Here is a 19,293-nt window from a genome sequence, read left to right on the forward strand (position 1 = left end):
CTCTCTCTCTGTGTTGATAACCCCAATACAAATGCAGGGCTTCTCTCTCTACCTCTGCTATTTGCTGAGACTAGAAAGGAAGAGTCTATCTAGGGCTTGCTGCCCATAAAGACGACAAGAACCACCTCTCTCTCTCTCTCTCACTGTCCACATCTCTCCAACAAGAGAAATACTTTACACACTTGCAGCAACTCTTCCCCAGATGGCCTCCATCACCAACTGGCTCGGCTTCTCCTCCTCCTCCTTCTCCGGCGCCGGCGCCGACCCCGTCCTGCCCCACCCGCCGCTGCAAGGCAAGACCAGCCATCTCATGCACCGTGGCTCAAATCTTTTCCCTTTTCATCATCTTTTTTTCTCTGTATTTTGATTGATGGGAAAATTGATTGTGTTGATGTGCAGAGTGGGGGAGCGCTTATGAGGGCGGCGGCACGGTGGCGGCCGCCGGCGGGGAGGAGACGGCGGCGCCGAAGCTGGAGGACTTCCTCGGCATGCAGGTGCAGCAGGAGACGGCCGCCGCGGCGGCGGGGCACGGCCGTGGAGGCAGCTCGTCGGTCGTTGGGCTGTCCATGATCAAGAACTGGCTACGCAGCCAGCCGCCGCCCGCGGTGGTTGGGGGAGAAGACGCTATGATGGCGCTCGCGGTGTCGACGTCGGCGTCGCCGCCGGTGGACGCGACGGTGCCGGCCTGCATTTCGCCGGATGGGATGGGGTCGAAGGCGGCCGACGGCGGCGGCGCGGCCGAGGCGGCGGCGGCGGCGGCGGCGCAGAGGATGAAGGCGGCCATGGACACGTTCGGGCAGCGGACGTCCATCTACCGGGGTGTCACCAAGTAGGTCGTCTCTCACCATGCATCTTGGTCTTGCTGTTTTGTGCAGAAAATTAATTGATTAGATTAATCGTTTTGAGCTTTGTAGGGATTGCATTCTTGCTTGTAGTGTTTCTGGTGTGATTTCTTGGATTGCATGCACTTTAGTTAATTTGGATTGTGATCTTGGGTTGTTCCTCTTGTCGATTGATTCATCGGATTGCTCATTCGATTGGTTTTTCGATGCATTACTGTACTATTATATTTTTTTTCGTTGTGTTTTTTGCATTGTGATATAATAGTATTTGAGTTTTAATGCACACATAAGGTGTATATTACATGTTCTTCATTTCTTTCTAGTACGCATCGATTTAGCCCTGACATTTTATCATGAATTTTGCCGAACGTATGTATAGGTATATCATATAGGAGTATGATCGTACTGGGGTTTTTTATTTGATTTGTCATTAGTATTTTTTTTGCCCTATTATTTCACTGTTCATCACCAACTCTATCAGTATTATTGGAGTGACAACTGACAAGATTTTTTGTTTCTCCTTTTTTGTCTTTTGTATCTTTCCCCTTTGTTTACAACTGGCAAGTAATTGCCGCAGATATGCTCTAGCTGCTTATTATATTTGAAGAATATTAGAAAATCTGAGTTCTATAGCTCTAGCTTTTTCTTATTTCTACAGTACGTGTATGCTAGTAATTCATATATATAAGACTTTCGGCCTTATACAAAAGTTCAGTTGCTTGCTTGGATACTTATCTATTCTGAATTTTATCTCAGTAATATTTGCCTTTTCCTGAAACAGATAGTACGAGGCTTGTTTAGTTTCCCCAATATTCCTAACTTTCCATCACATTATATCACATTAAAAAATTTTCCACACACATAAATTTTTAACTTTTTTTTTCAAACTTTCAACTTTCTTCAAACTTTTAACTTTTATCAAGAACTTCTTTATGCTTTCATACTCTGCTACTACTCTCTCCGGTTCCATATTAATTAATATTTTAAACAAGGTTGAAGTCAAACTTTTATAACTTTGACTATCAATAACTTTAAAAATATTTAGTTTAAAGTAACTAGAACAACATATATAGATTTGTCTTTTAAAATACTATAATAAAAATAAACATGTATTTATTTATTTATTATATATATTATAATAGAAAAGTAAAATTAAAGATGTATCTTGTAGACGGTGTTATTGTCCAAAACGTAAAATTAAAAAGAATCGGAGGGAGAGCATATACGAGTTCTCCAGTTGGTGATATTCATTTATCGCGATCAACGATTTAACTAATACACGGGGCCTTTTTTTGTTTAATTGCGGGAGTTGTGCACCTTCATTTGATTTGACTGAACCATTAATGTCTTTCTTGTAAATTGTGTTTTAGCCTCATCATTGTATGCATGTCATATTTATCGGCTCAAGAAGACAAGAACCGCTGCTGTTCTCGTGTTTGACTGGATTAATTAACTGACTAGTATACGTTACCCACTCCAACTAGTACTGTAGTACACTACACTCCCTTTCTCTCAAAGAAACAAAAAAAACAAGTGCACTTCCATAATTTAAAATTTTAGTTAAAGGAGTGCATATATTTTAAGACGAAAGAAGTATTGTTTGTAGTAATATTTGCAAACCATTATACTTCAATAGATTACCAGTAGTTGCTTGTCAGTTGCTACTACTAGTGGTGCTATAGCTTTCATGTTTCCAATTTTCTGGTTAATCAATTTAGTTCTATGATGAATCAAACTGGCCAGGACATCGCATTAAATATCACATATTACTCGTTATTGCTAGTTGTAGTTATATACGGCCCTTATGTTAAATCAATAAAACCTTTTAAACCTAACTTTGTATCTTTTCTTCCTATTCATTAGGCACAGGTGGACAGGAAGGTATGAAGCCCATCTTTGGGATAACAGCTGCAGAAGAGAAGGTCAGACTCGCAAAGGCAGACAAGGTAAACATCCCCATATATATGCTTATTTTTCTACGAACAATTTGCTTCTAATTTGCTGCTTAATTAACTAATTACATTGTTTTCTGTTGTTGCATTGGTTAACTTGGGACTATTTTGTTTTGGATTCCACAGTATATCTTGGTAAGTATATATTTAAGTTTGTTTACGCAAATATATTCGTCATGTTTTCATTTGCGCGTAGTATGTGTAAATTAAATGAGTGGCATATATGCAATCAATGCAGGAGGATATGATAAGGAAGAAAAAGCTGCTAGGGCTTATGATTTGGCTGCCCTTAAATACTGGGGCACTACAACGACGACGAATTTTCCGGTACAAATAATTATTTCTTTCTTAAAATGCAATGCATGTCAACCTTTAATCATATATATAAATATACATGTTTATTAGTATATGATATATTGTCATTGCTGTTAATTAGGTAAGCAACTACGAAAAAGAGTTGGATGAAATGAAGCACATGAATAGGCAGGAATTTGTTGCATCCCTTAGAAGGTACGTGCAGTTACAAATTTATACAGAGTAGCATAATGGTTTCTACATTGGTTAAGCTTCACATAAGATAATTTAATGCAGAAAAAGCAGTGGATTTTCACGTGGTGCTTCCATATATCGTGGTGTTACAAGGTACATAGTTTTTTATTGGAGTCGTTTTCTTTTATCTTGTGCGATGTCTAATTTTTCCTGTTGTTATATTTGTCTTAAGAAAACTTTAGTTTAACAATTTATTAATTTAATATAATTTGTGTTGATCTGTTAATTTTCTAACTGTGCTCATTGAAACTTTTTTAAACTGTTGCACCAAATCTTACATTTGCAAGTGTTGACATCGAACTTTTAAGAATCCCGTGTCAATGAACTTCAAAGCCATTTTCTATATTATATTACATGCCGTTGCTTTGCTAATAGTGAATCAAATATGTGAAACAGACACCATCAGCATGGAAGGTGGCAAGCAAGGATAGGACGGGTGGCAGGAAACAAGGATCTGTATTTGGGCACATTTGGTAAGTCACAAACCTAATATTTTAAGCATCAACCAAATCCATCATCTCTAATGTCCTAAAAAAAGGAAGCAAGAATGAAAAGCACAAAGCAAGCTGCTGGAACATCTTTTCTTTTGTTTTCTTCACATACTCCCTCCATACTCGTAGGTCGTTTAGGACAATGTTTAAGTCAAACATTGGGAATATAAATTATGAATAACTCTCAAGTTGTTGAGTTTAAAAATGTAAAAATTATATGAATAGATTTGTCTTGAAAAATACTTTCATAAAAGTATACATATATCACTTTTCAATAAATATTTTTATATAAACAAGAAGTCAAAGTTGTGTTTTGGAGACCGTGTCGCTGTTCAAAACGACTTCCTTTACGAGTATGGATGGAGTATGTCTCACATCACTGATCACTCAGACCCTTAATTATGATTAAAAATCATTTCAAAGCTGATACTGAGATTAATTAACAAACCTTGCAGGCACCCAAGAGGAAGCTGCAGAGGCATATGATATCGCTGCAATCAAATTCCGTGGTCTCAATGCTGTGACAAACTTTGACATGAGCCGGTACGATGTCAAGAGCATCATTGAAAGCAGCAATCTCCCAATTGGTACTGGAACCACCCGGCGATTGAAGGACTCCTCTGATCACACTGATAATGTCATGGACATCAATGTCAATACCGAACCCAATAATGTGGTATCATCCCACTTCACCAATGGGGTTGGCAACTATGGTTCGCAGCATTATGGTTACAATGGATGGTCGCCAATTAGCATGCAGCCGATCCCCTCGCAGTACGCCAACGGCCAGCCCAGGGCATGGTTGAAACAAGAGCAGGACAGCTCTGTGGTTACAGCGGCGCAGAACCTGCACAATCTACATCATTTTAGTTCCTTGGGCTACACCCACAACTTCTTCCAGCAATCTGATGTTCCAGACGTCACAGGTTTCGTTGATGCGCCTTCGAGGTCCAGTGACTCATACTCCTTCAGGTACAATGGAACAAATGGCTTTCATGGTCTCCCGGGTGGAATCAGCTATGCTATGCCGGTTGCGACAGCGGTGGACCAAGGTCAGGGCATCCATGGCTATGGAGAAGATGGTGTGGCAGGCATTGACACCACACATGACCTGTATGGCAGCCGTAATGTGTACTACCTTTCCGAGGGTTCGCTTCTTGCCGATGTCGAAAAAGAAGGCGACTATGGCCAATCTGTGGGGGGCAACAGCTGGGTTTTGCCGACACCGTAGTCAGAGATGGTGGAGAAGGCTGACAATGTGACGGTTTGCCATGGGATGCCTCTGTTCTCAGTCTGGAATGATGCTTAGCTGGGTGGAGAATTAGCTATAGTAGTTACTGAAAAGGTGATATTAACAGTTGTTGGGCAGATTGATTAACTGGGGGATATATAGTAGTCATACAAAGTCTTGCATGCTTGCTGATTTTGTATTGCTTTCTTATCACCACCATGCATGCAATCTATAGTTTTGCCTTTAGCTAGAAATATTAGCTCTAAATATCTCATGGAGATATGAATTTTATGCTGATGTTACTTAGGGCTCTTGATTATATATATGAGCTGATAATTCAGCCATTATCATCTCTTGCTTTCTGAGCTAGGTGATGTATAAATTTTCGTATGGAAGAGGTTTATGTTGCAGTACTGTTGATAATTCAGTCAGCAGGTTAAATTAAAGCTAAGTGTAACTATTGTGCTGGATCGACTTTGTTTCTTTTTCAAGATTTTACAATGTTGCACTTCGCCTGATGAGTTTCCAGGTTTTATTATTAGCTATTTGCTCTTTGATGAGATTGAGAATAACAGTTGGGGACTTTGATCGAGCACTAGTAGTAGTTTTTCTTGAAACCGTAGGAATTTATGCTGGTCGCTGCTCCATTTGGAATGTGGAATAGTTTCAGGAATGAGCAACCTAGCTAATGGAGTTCAGTGAATGCACATACTATTTGAAGGAAAAAAAATCCTGTTTAATTAAACAGTTCCATTTGCTGTATATATATGTATAGCATGATGAAAATTTGAGTTCTTTTTTTGGGCTTGTCTTAAATTAGTTACATACTACTATACAGTTGACCTGTGAAATTCAGCAGCTAGAGCTAAATTGCTTGAATCTCCAATTGTTGTTAGGATATGCCAAATTAAGCATTGCATGCATGTGGTGTACTAGTGCTCATGCAAAGTCAAATTAAACCTACGCACGGTTGCTTCACCTGCAATGCACGGTGCATTGTCTTGATCCTTTCTCCGTGAACAATATAGTTATAGTTATCTAGCTGATGGTAATGTGTTCAGTTTGGACTGGTAAATTTCCCGAATTCACAGTCAAAGTTGTACGGTGTACCAGCTGGACGGTAATTCTAAAACAGGCCGGTCGTCTGTGCAGGTTACTGCTCAGTTGGTGTTTGTTTTATTCATACCAAGCACACCCATATATTACGGTTCTCAAAATGTTCTCGCGATACCTCATCAGAAGATTATTGTCATACATTGTATCCCCTGACGCAGCTGCTAGCTAGATACGCGCGTTCACAGCATATACATGTGTTGATTAATCAAAATAGATTCGCAATAGCTTTATGAAAATCAGATGGTTCACGATGCAAAGAATCCTGTGGTTGTCGCGTGTCGCGTTGTACCTTACTTCCTTTTTCGCTTAGCTCTGTTTTGGGGAAAACAACAACATAATAGCTGTCCCGATGAATGCAGTAGTTATGAAAACGAATTAACTGTTGGAAGCTTGATCGTGAAGATCATTTCTAAAAGTTTTAAATATTTATGAAAAAATTATTAGAGATAGGTGTAGATATAAAATACATTATCACCAAATCTTCCAAATTCAAACTCAACTTCGTTTTGCAAATTGATCACCAACTAACTTTTCCGTTTCTCTCCTGGAGCTGGCGATCACGGTCGTCATCGCAGCTTCTGCCATCACTGTTGCCGTCCGGCAATGGTGTCTACATGAGGAATTATGGAGGAAACGGCCGGCGTCGACGGCTCACCTTGGCCCTGGGCTGGGCTGCGTCCTCGCCTCGGTCCAGGTCACCGAATGAGTCCAAGAAAGAAAGGGATGCACAAGCTCGGTTCAAGTGCAAAACTGGTGGAGTTGGCGGCTTCTTCTGCGAATCGGCCAAAGGCTTATGTGCCTTCTAGGTTGCCAACGGGTATTAGAGACCCACTTCTCTAAGCGAAATTGCAACAAATATCGGTACAACTCTTTGTTTGGTGGAGAAAATGAGAAGAAGAAAAGGGATACAAGTTCTAAAAGGGTTCTAGAACTTGTGAAAAATCTATTTGTTGTATTTTGGTATTTTTCTGATCTATTACATTGACCCTTTCATAGAGTATATATAGGAGTACATAGGGGACAGAGACTTGGAATACAATACAAGTAAGAGTAGATTTATCTCTAGGATTCTATCTTTAGAACTCTATCTTATCTCTAAAATTATATCTCTAGGATATATCTTATCTCTATAATTTGTATTTGACTCTTATCTTTAACTAACATATTATACTTCTAACATTCCCCCTCAGTCGTAACGGGAGCTAAACGAACAATTGCGACTGGATTTGAAATATTCTATTTCTTCATCTTTTTCAAGTCACCATCATCGATTGCATCTCTAATGGACGGTCCTCCACTTGGTGCTTGCATCCACTTATGTGTCGTCCCTTGACTCTCCTCTATTCCCTCCCGCAGTCATAACGGAAGTGTCATGGACGATAGCGATGACACGGACGCTTTGACTGGAGTTTCCATCGATGATTTTTATTGTAGTCTTGTAGACGTTTGTCGATGTAGCCGATCATGAAGTAATAGATCAGAGAAATACTAAAATACAACAAATAGATTTTTCATATGGTATCAGAGCTATAGATCCTTGTTCCATCCATCATCTGTCCACGCTGCCCCGGGGAGACGAGATCAATTCATGTGCTCTCCCTGGGGCACCGCATTCATCGCGTAGCTTAGCTAGCTTTGACGGCCTATCATCTACAGAAGCAGCGCCTGAGCGGCTCGTTGACGAGTCCGCCGAGAAGCATCTCATCGGCCGCGCGCCAATTCCATTAATTAGCATTAGATTAGATTAGTTCCTTCATTAGCCACATAAAAGCGATCCTCTTGACCTGAAGAAGCAACTACAACCAGCATCAGATCAAAGCGCCAAGCCACCAAGCCATCCGCGTCGACCATCACACGTTTGTTATCATCCGCCGACACTGCATCACCAGTGATCTTCAAAACCACCAGTAATCCTCATCAACTTGCCGCCACCAACTTGTTCATATAGATGGACACCTCGCGTCCTCGGACAGATTAATCTGCAAGACGCTCCTCTACAACGGCAACGACCACATCAACATCATCTACGATGACAACGGCTGCATCAACATGGCATCACTATTATGATGACTGCTACACGACGCAGAAGGACCAACCAAAGTGGTGGCTTCATCGCCAACGACGTCCTCTGACATATGTAAGATGTCCTCAATAGCATCCTCTGACATCTATAAGGTGCAAGATGCTAACAATTGCAGTTTCGTCTTCACACCATGGCGTAAATTTTTTTTCGCCTTCGGCTATATGTGGCTACACCGACAACCACGGCTACTTCATGATCAGCTACATCAATAAACGTCTACAACAAAAATCATTGACGGAAACTCCAGTCAAAAGCGTCCGTGTCGTCGCTATCGTCTATGACACTCCCGCTATAACTGCGGGAGGGAATAGAGGAGAGTAAGGGACAACACAAAAGGGGACGCAGGCACCAGGTGGAGGACCGTCCATCTGTTGATGTAAAAACATGAGGCCTAGGAGATCTGCTTAACTCCAGTGCAGGTCCAAAAGCTTGCCTTTAAGTATATGAGCGTGCCAGTTGATTTGATCCTACAATCAACAAGAAACAAAGACAAAGAAACCGCGGTTAAATCCATAAACGATAGCCGATCGGCTAGTTGCCTATGGCATATCATTTATCCTCGAGCCAATGTCATATGTGGATCGATCGGCAGTCATGAATAAATAAGAAAGAACTAAATCTATTCGATCGGCTGTAGATATTAGCAATATATAATCCTTATGTCGATATATACTTACATCAAGTGATTGGGATAGATCGGTCACCATGCCGAGACAGTATAAATCACTTAGATCAAAATATATACTAACAATGAGACTATATATGTTCATAGCATAGCCGATCAGATAGATCTAGCATGTATCGGCTAATACTCCGATACCACTCTATATTAGGATATTAAAGCAAGTAGAATGTACCAAGCAAAAGCCTAATATACTTAAATGCAACAAGATCTTAATATAAAGGGCAGATTTAACATGTCAATCAAGTACATAAGATCAATGTAGTTAAATCATGTAAGATCGGCTGAAACCCCGATGTTATCCTAATCGGCAACCAAAGACATGCTAGAGATTGAGATTCTAATCACGACTCATAAGATCAAATTCAACTGATGCGGCTATAAGTATGAAAAGAAGGACTATATCTGGACAATCAAGCCGTTGGATGTTTCATAAGGTGGTAGATATCCTATATGATCTAAGTCAACGTCAATATATAACCTAATCGGCCGCCTTCTAGTGACGGACATTAGCCGATTGTAGGATAAATAGCGATATTGCCAGAGATTATATAAGATATATGATAACTCGACGAATTACATAAACAAGATTAGAGTATCATAAAGATGGAAGCACTAATCACAAGAACGCAAGCCGCCATAACAAGTTTTACCTCTCGTTGAAGATCGAAACCGATGCAGCTCGACCCGAAAGCAAGAACTCGTCGAAACAAAACAAAAGTAAAAGGGTGGCGATGCGCCGAGATTGTATTGAACGTGTGTTAGTTTGATTACATGGGGCTCGGGGTCTATTTATACCCGAGATTACAAAATATGTCCATATCGGACACGACTCTTATCTCTGACAAACTCTAAGATACCATAAGTCTTTGCGGCAGACTTTTGCCCAAACATATCTCTAAGGAAATTATATAAAATATCCTAATTAATACTCCCTCCGTCTACTTTTGATCATCATATTTCATCTTGGCACACAGACCAAGTATAAGTAATTCTACTTATCGTCCATTTAAACATGCTACTAGTTATTCCTCGTAAACAAGCGATTCATTAATATTTACATTTCTCGATGCCCATGCAGCCAATCTTGTGTGGAAGAATGGAGAGTGACGCATTAAATCCGAGAAAGCCATTAAGAGGATAGGTTGTTGGATTGAAATATGACTATCAAAAATAAAATTTTCAGATTTGGAAATAGGACTATCAAAAGTAGATGGAGGGCGTAGATACAATTGCCTTCTCATGACTCTATCCATGCGTGGCAATCCTCATGAAGCTTATTAACTCAACCCGACAACGTATGCCTTGTCATATTGTCGGATTTGGCTCGATCGGCTAACCCTGTCTAACTCGGACTCTGCCGATCCTGGTCGCAGCCGATTCGGACTTCAGTTGATCCTACTCTGTCTCCGGAGCGATCTCCATCTTGAATTCCACTTCGATTTCATCTCCATCTCCGATACTTGGATTACCAAATTTGGTCGTTAACACATGCCTCCCAAGTCCGGAATATTGGATAATGTTTCGGATTTGCTATACATCGACTCCGAGAGAAATCCACACTTGCCGTTTTCCGACCATTACTTAGTGCTTTAAATACTAACCGTTATCCCCGAGAAGTTTCACACCATTTCCTCCGTTTTCACTGCTGAAGCAAACTCCGTCCTCTCTCTCTCTCTCCGGCAATCCCCTTGGTGTGCAAGGCGATTTCCAGGCGATCTCCTCTCCGGCCAAATTTCCGCCCGTAGCGATGTCGACCTCCGCCAGCCCGTCCGTCGCACCATGAGCCGAGTACGCTGAGGTACGTGCCCATCGGCTAGATCCATTTTCCCCGCGCAATAGATCGGTTTTCTTCATCTCATCTTGTTTTCTTCTTCTCTATTCCTTTTGGATTCGTAGCATCTATCCAATCTAGTCGCAGTTCCAAGTCTATCGCATGAGAATCACTATTTCCTTGGTCCGATCGGCGATCTTGACCCCACTGATTTCATCATTGCCAAAACCAACAGAATCCCTTTCAGATTGGCCAACCCTAACCTAGGTCATTGGAAAAACACCTTCAAATCTTGGCCATCTCTCCAGAAAACCTCCCCTGAGAAAAGCTGGACCACATGTTATAAGCGCATATCGGCTAGCAAGCAGACACACTGGGATGAAATTGGACTCGGCCAAGCACTCGCCCTCACTATAGCAAATTCGGCTAAAGATGAACCCTTGATGGCTGCTGCCACCTATTTCTGGTCCAATACTATCAACGCCTTTTTGTTCAACCATGGGCCGATGACCCCAACTCTGATCGATATCACCATGATCACTGGATTAGATGTGACCTCATCGGCTAATCCTATGAGTTTGAACACCAAGAATCAATTCGATTTCAGGACCAAGAGCATATGTGGTTGGCCTGGTTATGTGGCAGCATATATGGGCAAAGGGCCAGTCACCTCTCGAGAGCATGTAGCCTTTCTACTGATGTGGCTGGAGAAATTTCTCTTCTATGGATCAAGTTGTGGCCCTACAACCAACTAACAGTTTGTAGCCGAAGCCTTAGAATCAAAAAGATAATTCCCCTTAGGCAAAATCCTCATCGGCTATCTGTACCAAATGTTGAACAATGCATCGGCTAAGATAGCTGTCGGCTCGGTGGTTGGAGCAGGTGGACCATGGTGGCTACTGCAAACTTGGCTAAATTTGATAGTCATGAAAGCTGTCAATCGGCCATCCGTGACAGGAGCAGAATTCCCAAGATTGGAGCCGATCACAGAAGACGATGGAGAAGAACGCATCGCAGATGCATGTCTTATGGAGAGTATGCCACCACACCAGCCGATGCAGGAGCAAAATTAACAGCCGAATTGCTCAAGGACCAGTTCTGTAGCTTTTATGAAGGCTTTCAGAAAGATGCTCGGGTCTGGTTCCCCTATGAAGACTCAGTACATCTGGATCTCCCATCAGATTTTAGATTTGAAGACATCAATCATGAGAGATACCAAAAATCCAGAGAAGTCTTCTCAGCTGCAATCAGCCCATGCATCCTTCCTGTCGACATTCATCAAGAGAGTAACATTCATGTCTTCTATGAATTCTATCATCCGATGAGCTCGGCCAGGCAATTTGGAATGGGCCAACTCCCAATCAGCTTGTTCTTTGCTGACAAAATTCAATGCTGAGGAGAGATTTCATCAACCCTGATGATGGATCGGCTGCTCAACATTCCAGGACCTCCTTTAGGCAGCATTGAGAACATAGAGCTGGCAAGGTTTAGGAGCAGAAACTTTGACAGATGGTGGGGAGAATGGAAGCAACATATCTTCCATCAGCCAGCCTCCATGTACATGACAGATCTGTTTCCTGATGTTGTCCCTCAGGTACATCTTCACTTTGCTTATTTTGCCTGCACAATTCGTTAGCCGATTTAAACCTTAACTAACTTTCCTTTTATCTTGCAGACAACATAATCTTCCCCTCCACACCAAAGTAACAATGGCAGCGATATAGAATATGCCTCCTCCTGACAACTAAAACTTGATTCACTCATTAGGAGTTTTGTGAAATAAATCACTTTGCCAAAAAGGCAGCTTTCGCAAATAAAACCTTAGCCTCCTTATTTAAACCAAACATGTCATTCTTTCCCCTGGCTTGCTGAGTACGTTAAGTACTCACCCTTGCCCCTTACAATAATCTATAGAGTTCGAAGATGAAGACGTCATCCTGACCGCCGAGGAGTATCTCCAGGAGCAAGCCGAGTATGAAGACTTCTAGATGTTTCGTGCCTAGCCCTAAGCCTTGCCTATGGAATAAGTTAGTTGCCTAGGTTCTTTGCCTAGTGCGTAGTTGCGTAGTTGCGTAGTTGCTTAGTCGCTTAGTCTCTTCATGCTGTTCGTTTCTGCGCCGTCGCTTTTATGGTTTTCTGTAGTGTTGTGTTGCTCATCTATGGGCCTGTCCATGATGACAACTTATGTAAGGACTACTATCCAGTGATGTAATAAAGCTGTTTACTTTGATTCTACATTTATTTTGTGTATACCAGCTAGTGTATCCTGGGACTGGTACTATCTCACAGGTAATGCATAGCACTCCGGTGTGAGTTAGCTGTGTTTATGGCCAACGAATGTCGGGGCGTTACATTAATGAATCTCATGCTAATCAATTCGAATGAATTACAAGAATAAGAATTCAGCTATTCATAGTATCATCATGATCATCACCATAGTACTCTCCAATATCATCATCATGATCAGCACCATAGTCTCTAAATCATCATGAGCAAAACCACCATCTCCATGATTTGATTCATACGCTTTTCTTTTTGAGGAGCTTGATACACCATACATTAAGCTTGATGGTGACTGTCCATTCATAGACAAAATTAACCCATATTATAATGGCAAGTTAACTTCTATAGTACCGTCAATACACAAACATTTAACCGAGATTATAATGAAAGAAATTGGTGATAGAGCACATATATGTTAGTATTTTGCTGCATGAAAAACTGTGATTCATATCATCAACTCATAACATGTATAGACTACAGAAACTGATGGAATCATCAGGGAGCATCCAAGTCAATGGGAACATTTGAATTTGCAAGTATAAAGTTCATTGAAAGCAGTACAAAATTGCAGTGAATTGCTTTGATAGATAATTTCATATTTAGTACAAAATTGCAATGAATTGCTTTGATCGATAATTTCATCATAATTCCTTTATTCCCAGATCTATTTATTTACTATTCTTCTCCCATGATCAGACATGTATAAAGTAAGTGTTCTTTGTCCATTCTTCAGGCTCCTATGGCCTCAGTCAGCATGTTGTATCATCCAAGAAAGCACAGGTTAAATAGCAGGGTTCAGCTCTAAAAGTCATTGTAGAGTTGATAAATTTTAAAAGATTTAGTACGTTGGGTGTACCTAATATTATCAAAATTGCTTTGATTCCTCTAATACTAAGCTTAAAGAATCAAGTTTTATGAGTTAAGGTTATAAAATAAATAAATAAATAAATAAATAAATAAATGATTGGTTATGACTGTGAGGTTAAATGATTTCGATTGGTATCCTAGGATAGGGTGTTCCATACTTCATATGTAGACAAATCCTTATTTGAGAAGGTGAAAAATAAAAAAGAGCAGAATTAACACATACAAGCAAAAGTTGATGTTCTTGTAAGGTCTATTTGTCCAGGTTTCCTTAGGTGTTGATAAATTGAAACCTTCTAAGAGGACACAATGGTTGAAGATTGGAACTCAAAAGAATCTTACCACTAGTTTGTGGGTTTGGAAGCAATCTTTTCCTGGACTTGATAGAATCAACATCATTTGGGCTTATCAAACTATATCCCATTGCAAATCTCCCATGAGGCAGTCCTAGATAACAAGAGAAACTAACCCAAAAAACAACAGGAGAAACTAACTCAAAAAATAGTAGTTTTCTCACAGCAGAGCCCTCTTGCCCCGTCATGTTCCATTCGGTGTTGATGATGCCATGCTCCTGCCTGCCCAGGATCAACTACGTTTTTCGTCTTCTACAAAATTTGTTCAAAAGGCAATAATTATTACAATACTATAATTTTGTTAGCATCAAATTAAAGGCATTCAGGAAAGAAATACTATATGGTACTATAAGATTTTGAAGCACAACTATATTTATTCACTCGCTTAGGGCCTCATACTGTATATACTGTTGAGTCATTGTAACAAAGAAAACGTTGTTTACAGGCAGACTTCAGGATATAATCAAACTAAATAGGAAAGAAAAAGTATAGTTTCAGTATCAACAACACTACTGTGTTGAGCTTAATTGATGGCCAATAAATTAGTTGTAGGAAATTTGTGGTTTTCCATTCACAAAGAGTTAACAAATTCAACATATACAGTTCAACTGTTCAATAGTCCATGTTACATATACTTTGAAAGTCTGAAGGCCATGGCAACTTCTTTTTCAGTCTGAACTCCGTTGCACTTACTGAAGAGTAATTACTCAGTTTGGTAAGAACTATGATATTCAACTCAAGAAAGGATTAGCAGTTAGTAGCACATAACCACATAGTTTGATTCTGTACAGTCCATCATGTCACGTGTTCTGCGTTCCAAAATATGCAGGTGAAAACAGTGCAATCTGAACTAAAACAAAACTTGATTGAGCTATGGTCCTAAGGCTCATGAAGCGCTATGGTCCCATACCATCTCATCCAAATTCAGTTAACTTTAGCTTTTCTTTTAGTTGAGCCACTGCATAAATTTTGTTAGGAAAAATTACTAAAATTCTTGATACAATATGTAATATGTAAACAAGGATCTGTAGGACGAAAATTAAACGAGACCAATTATTGATGCAGGCTTACAAACATTAATAGTTTATTTCTCCTTTTAAAATTCAGTAATAGCATTAGTTTTAACGCTCGTTAAAATTCAGGAAACAAGTACTATATGGTACAATAAGTTTCTAAAGTGCAAATACCTTAATTCATTTGGAATGGCAGAGGTAGTGATCTTCTTTCAATACACCGATTCGTCAAGGAGATTTTCCGATGAAAATTTTCAAACCGCTGGGCACAAATCGTGTAATAAGGCATGCTCAAATTTCTCTTAGTCCACCCCCATCTAATCAGCAGCTAGTTAGATCCCCTATTTTTTTTTTGTTTGAGTTTTGCTGCAGCGCCAAATTCCTAGGCCACCTAGTTAATTTTGTGGTTTGAATTTTGCTGTGATTTTATTCCTAGGCCACCTAGTTTTGTGGTTTGAATTTCGCTGCAACTCTAGATTTGACACAGGTCAACGGCAGACCAGTGTTGGTCAACACTGTCACGTAGATTGCACGTCAGCGAAGCCGCTCTTCAATACCATCAAGGGAGTCAAATTGCACCGGTTTTAATATTTTAGGGGTCAAAGATATCTGGTTTGGCGGTTAAAGGTCACGCGGATTAGATTCAGGTCACTTTTAAGGAAGTAATATTGGACTTATTCTTATCTACGTTTGCTCGTCTCGTCTGATCATCTCCCATCCACCGTCGCCGCAAGAGAAGGAACACAAGGATGATCTACCACAAGTGGTCGCTGCTCTCCTCCACCGTCCTCATCTGGGGCGGCGTCACTACCGCTGGCCTCACCGGCCTCTTCCTCTTCAACGCCAAGGTTTACCTGCGCAACCCCACTCCCTCCCCCCATCCCCATGTCATCCATCCGTGCTCGCTCCGTTGCGCTTTCCCTCCCTTGCTACATTTGTCTACTTGTTGGATGAGCGTGGATCCGGTGGCTTCATGTGGTGGCTGGGCCGGGCGTTCATGTGCCGACCCCGTTAATAACTCGCTAGGTTTGCGGCGGAAATTTTCTTTTCTTTTCTTTTCTTTAGGATATTGAGATAATATATGATGCATTTTCTAGTTTCTGATTGTAAGGATGATATAGTTAAGGACAATAATGTGGGTGATTACAGTATCTTTTGGCTCCTGGAATGCTCGACTTCGACTGTTTCTTGTTATTCGGAAGATTGTCGCACACTTGCACCTTCTGATTTTTTGCACACCAAATTGTTCATTTCAATGCTTGCAGGAAGAGTAGTAGTTATCCTTGGTGCATCTCGTACTTCATTGTCATCTTTTAACACTCTTAGCTCGTGACTTCTTATTTCTTTAGGTAATATAAGAATTCTAAACACCAGATTGTTCTATACTACTACCTCTGTCCTATAACCTAGTACGGGATATAACATATCCTATTACTACGAATTTAGACATATATGTATCCAGATTCGTAGTTTTAAGATATGTCACATATCATACTAGATTAACTTGTTCTAGGACAGAGGAAGTACAATTTATGGATTTACTCCTCATTTATGTCAGCTATTTTCTCCTTGAGGTGTCTCAGATTTTTGGTGTGACAACTTTCTTGTTAGTCTGTTGATGTTAGCCATGTAATCTCAATACTTAATCTTGTTTTATTATTTTTATGGGAAACTTGACAATTCACTGCAAACCAAAGTATGTGGACAGTAAGAACCATGACAGTTATTAGATGTCCATGAGGACTCAATTAATTTGAAACAGTAGACGGTAGGAGATCTATCGGATATATTAGAAGAAGAGAGTTAACCCTGTTTATAAGGAAAACCGGGCCCAAAAACCATACAACTGCACAGTTTGCTAAAGGGAAACCGGCAAAACCTTACACAGAAGACACAAAAAGCCTGTGACAAAACTACGAACCATAGTAGACACCGAGGGAAGAGCAAGACCTTCAAGGCGAAGCCTCCAAGGAGGTAAACAACGATAGAGGCTGATGCCGACACCCGCCCAACTGGGCTGGGTTTTCACCCGAAAGGGGAGGGAGTCCACAAGGCAACACCTCCAAGGAGGAAACGGCGCCCGCAGATGTCGATGTCGCCGATCCTGTGACCAGACTAGGCTTTCACCTAAGACTCCCTTAAAAGGTGTAGAGCCTCTAAGAAGCCAGAGCCGGAGTGTTTAGAGTTATCGTTGCCCGGCTCATCGGCTGAATCCGATGCAGCAGCTCCGACTCCACCTAAACACAAAGACTCTAGCAACAAAGAGGACAAGCACCCTGCTCAACACTCGGCACTACGATAGGTTTACACAGACACAGGGCACTTGAAACATGACGAGGCCCAAGAGCCCTGACTACAGACAGACCGAACCACCAACACAGACAAACACAACACCTCAGCCACCGAAAGGCTCCACAGCCGGGTCTGGAAGCAGACAGCCAAAAGAAGGGAGGAGCACCAAGGATGAAGGAGGCTTAGGCCGCTTTGAGAGGAACTGATAGCTGAGACAGGGCAACAAAGACGTCGATGTCTTCCATGAATCCGGCGAGGGTCTCCAGGCTTCGCGAGACAAACCAAACAACTGAACAACCACCTTCAACTAAACCACCAGCGCAGAGAGAGGTGTGCTGGGGGTGAGCAGAAGAGCAACTGAGAAGAAACCTTGGCGAGGGGAAGGAATGGAGGGGCTGGGGCGCCGGCACAAGCACACGCCCCTTTCTTTCACAGAGAGCAAAGGAGGAAGGGAGGAAGGAAAGAAGATAGGGGGGCGGCGGCCTCAGGAATCGCCGGAGACAGAAGAGGCCGAAGACCAGAGTCGCCGGCGCCCCAGAAGGCCGACACACCACCGACCACCGAAGCCGGCAGGCGCCGCATCGCCACCACGCTAGCGCCGGCGAACTCCGCCGCCTGTGCGCCGGCAGCCGCACTGCCGCACAATCCCACCGCCACAGGAGTGCCTAGCGCCGCCGGGACCCCGCCGCTTGGTGGGAGAGGGGAGAGAGAGAGGGAGGTGGTCTGAGGGGATGGGGGTGGGGAGGCCTCCGGAGCCGGAAACCACCGCACTCGCCGAGCTGCCATGCGCCAGGGCACAGCGCCGACCCGGTGCCGACCCAACGCAGCAGAGGCTCGCGACTGCCGGCCACCACGCCGCCACGCGAGCGCCGCCAGCCGCCGCCGTCGTCAGCCACCACGTTGCCACGCACCGCAGAGATTCCGAAGACCGCACCCCCTCCTCGAAGCACCGCCCGACGCCGCCGTCTTCGGATCCGGCGACGGCGGGCCCAGATCTGCCACCGCCCAGCCTGGAGATCCCGCCGCCGCCGGCGGACGCTGCGCCCCCCGCGCAGAGACGGGGCGCCGCCGCGAGAAAGGCCCCGCCGCCGCCATCCTCGTTCACCAACCGGTTTTGCCGGTGGCGATCTCCGGCGGCGGCGAGGGGGGAGGGAGGGGAAAGGTGGGGCAGCGGTGGGGCTAGGGTTTCGCCCCCCGGTCGCCTGCACGGGGGCGACGCGGGGGGACGCAGATCTGTTCACCAGTTATGCTTTCCGTAAAATAATGTTCTGGAATGAGGACTCAATTAATAGTTGGGAACACTTGTTTCTTATCGTCCAGCTTGAATTAGTCTTGTTTTCAATATCCAAAGTCCGTCAATATGTTTCAGAATTTGGTTTCCCTTGGTGACCAACCTGTAAATGCCAAGTTGCCTACAGCCACCTGTTCTTGGGCTGCCTTCTAGAACTGATCCAAGTGTGACTGCACTTTTGTCACAAGAAATCCAAGCATGCCTGATCTAAGTTCCTTGTTTTTTTCAGTCTCTTTTTGTTTGGATGACAAACAGCTATACAATTCTTGTGTGAGTTTGTTTGTTTAGTTTGGATGTCAACAACTATCCGATTAATGTGTTTACAGTTATGGGAGTATAACCATTTCTTGCATTCTGGCAGGAGAAATTCCAGAACTATCTTTCCGTTGAAGGTCAAAGGCTTAGGCAGCAGGACGGAGTGGCGATGGGCAAGAACTAATGAAAGCCATGGTATTTATCTCTCTGTACCAGACCAAA

At 42.4% G+C, this 19,293-nt stretch overlaps 2 protein-coding genes across 2 annotated transcripts; both read left to right on the plus strand.

Annotated features, from left to right (window-relative positions):
* The first annotated feature begins 425 nt into the window (after positions 1–425).
* On the plus strand, positions 426–5,409 carry LOC4350315 (AP2-like ethylene-responsive transcription factor BBM1). The gene is made up of 7 exons (XM_066305119.1): positions 426–829; positions 2,706–2,788; positions 3,033–3,121; positions 3,231–3,304; positions 3,386–3,436; positions 3,740–3,816; positions 4,290–5,409. The coding sequence occupies exons 1-7, from the start codon at positions 489–491 to the stop codon at positions 5,063–5,065; spliced, it is 1,491 nt and encodes a 496-aa protein (XP_066161216.1). The 5' UTR covers positions 426–488; the 3' UTR covers positions 5,066–5,409.
* A 10,573-nt stretch (positions 5,410–15,982) lies between these two features.
* LOC112936826 (succinate dehydrogenase subunit 8B, mitochondrial-like) lies at positions 15,983–19,255 on the plus strand. The gene is made up of 2 exons (XM_026021126.2): positions 15,983–16,081; positions 19,178–19,255. The coding sequence occupies exons 1-2, from the start codon at positions 15,983–15,985 to the stop codon at positions 19,253–19,255; spliced, it is 177 nt and encodes a 58-aa protein (XP_025876911.1).
* Positions 19,256–19,293: the final 38 nt, after the last annotated feature.

This window comes from Oryza sativa, chromosome 11, assembly GCF_034140825.1.
Source record: "Oryza sativa Japonica Group chromosome 11, ASM3414082v1".
NCBI classification, from domain to species: domain Eukaryota; kingdom Viridiplantae; phylum Streptophyta; class Magnoliopsida; order Poales; family Poaceae; genus Oryza; species Oryza sativa.

Excerpts from the sequence above, each read along its gene's own strand:
- LOC4350315 (XM_066305119.1), top strand. The coding sequence starts at position 489 with ATGCAGGTGCAGCAGGAGACGGCCGCCGCGGCGGCGGGGCACGGCCGT. Across the intron at positions 3,437-3,739 it reads ATATATCGTGGTGTTACAAG|ACACCATCAGCATGGAAGGT; the intron begins GTACATAGTTTT and ends TATGTGAAACAG. Across the intron at positions 3,817-4,289 it reads TCTGTATTTGGGCACATTTG|GCACCCAAGAGGAAGCTGCA; the intron begins GTAAGTCACAAA and ends CAAACCTTGCAG.
- LOC112936826 (XM_026021126.2), top strand. The coding sequence starts at position 15,983 with ATGATCTACCACAAGTGGTCGCTGCTCTCCTCCACCGTCCTCATCTGG. Across the intron at positions 16,082-19,177 it reads TCTTCCTCTTCAACGCCAAG|GAGAAATTCCAGAACTATCT; the intron begins GTTTACCTGCGC and ends GCATTCTGGCAG.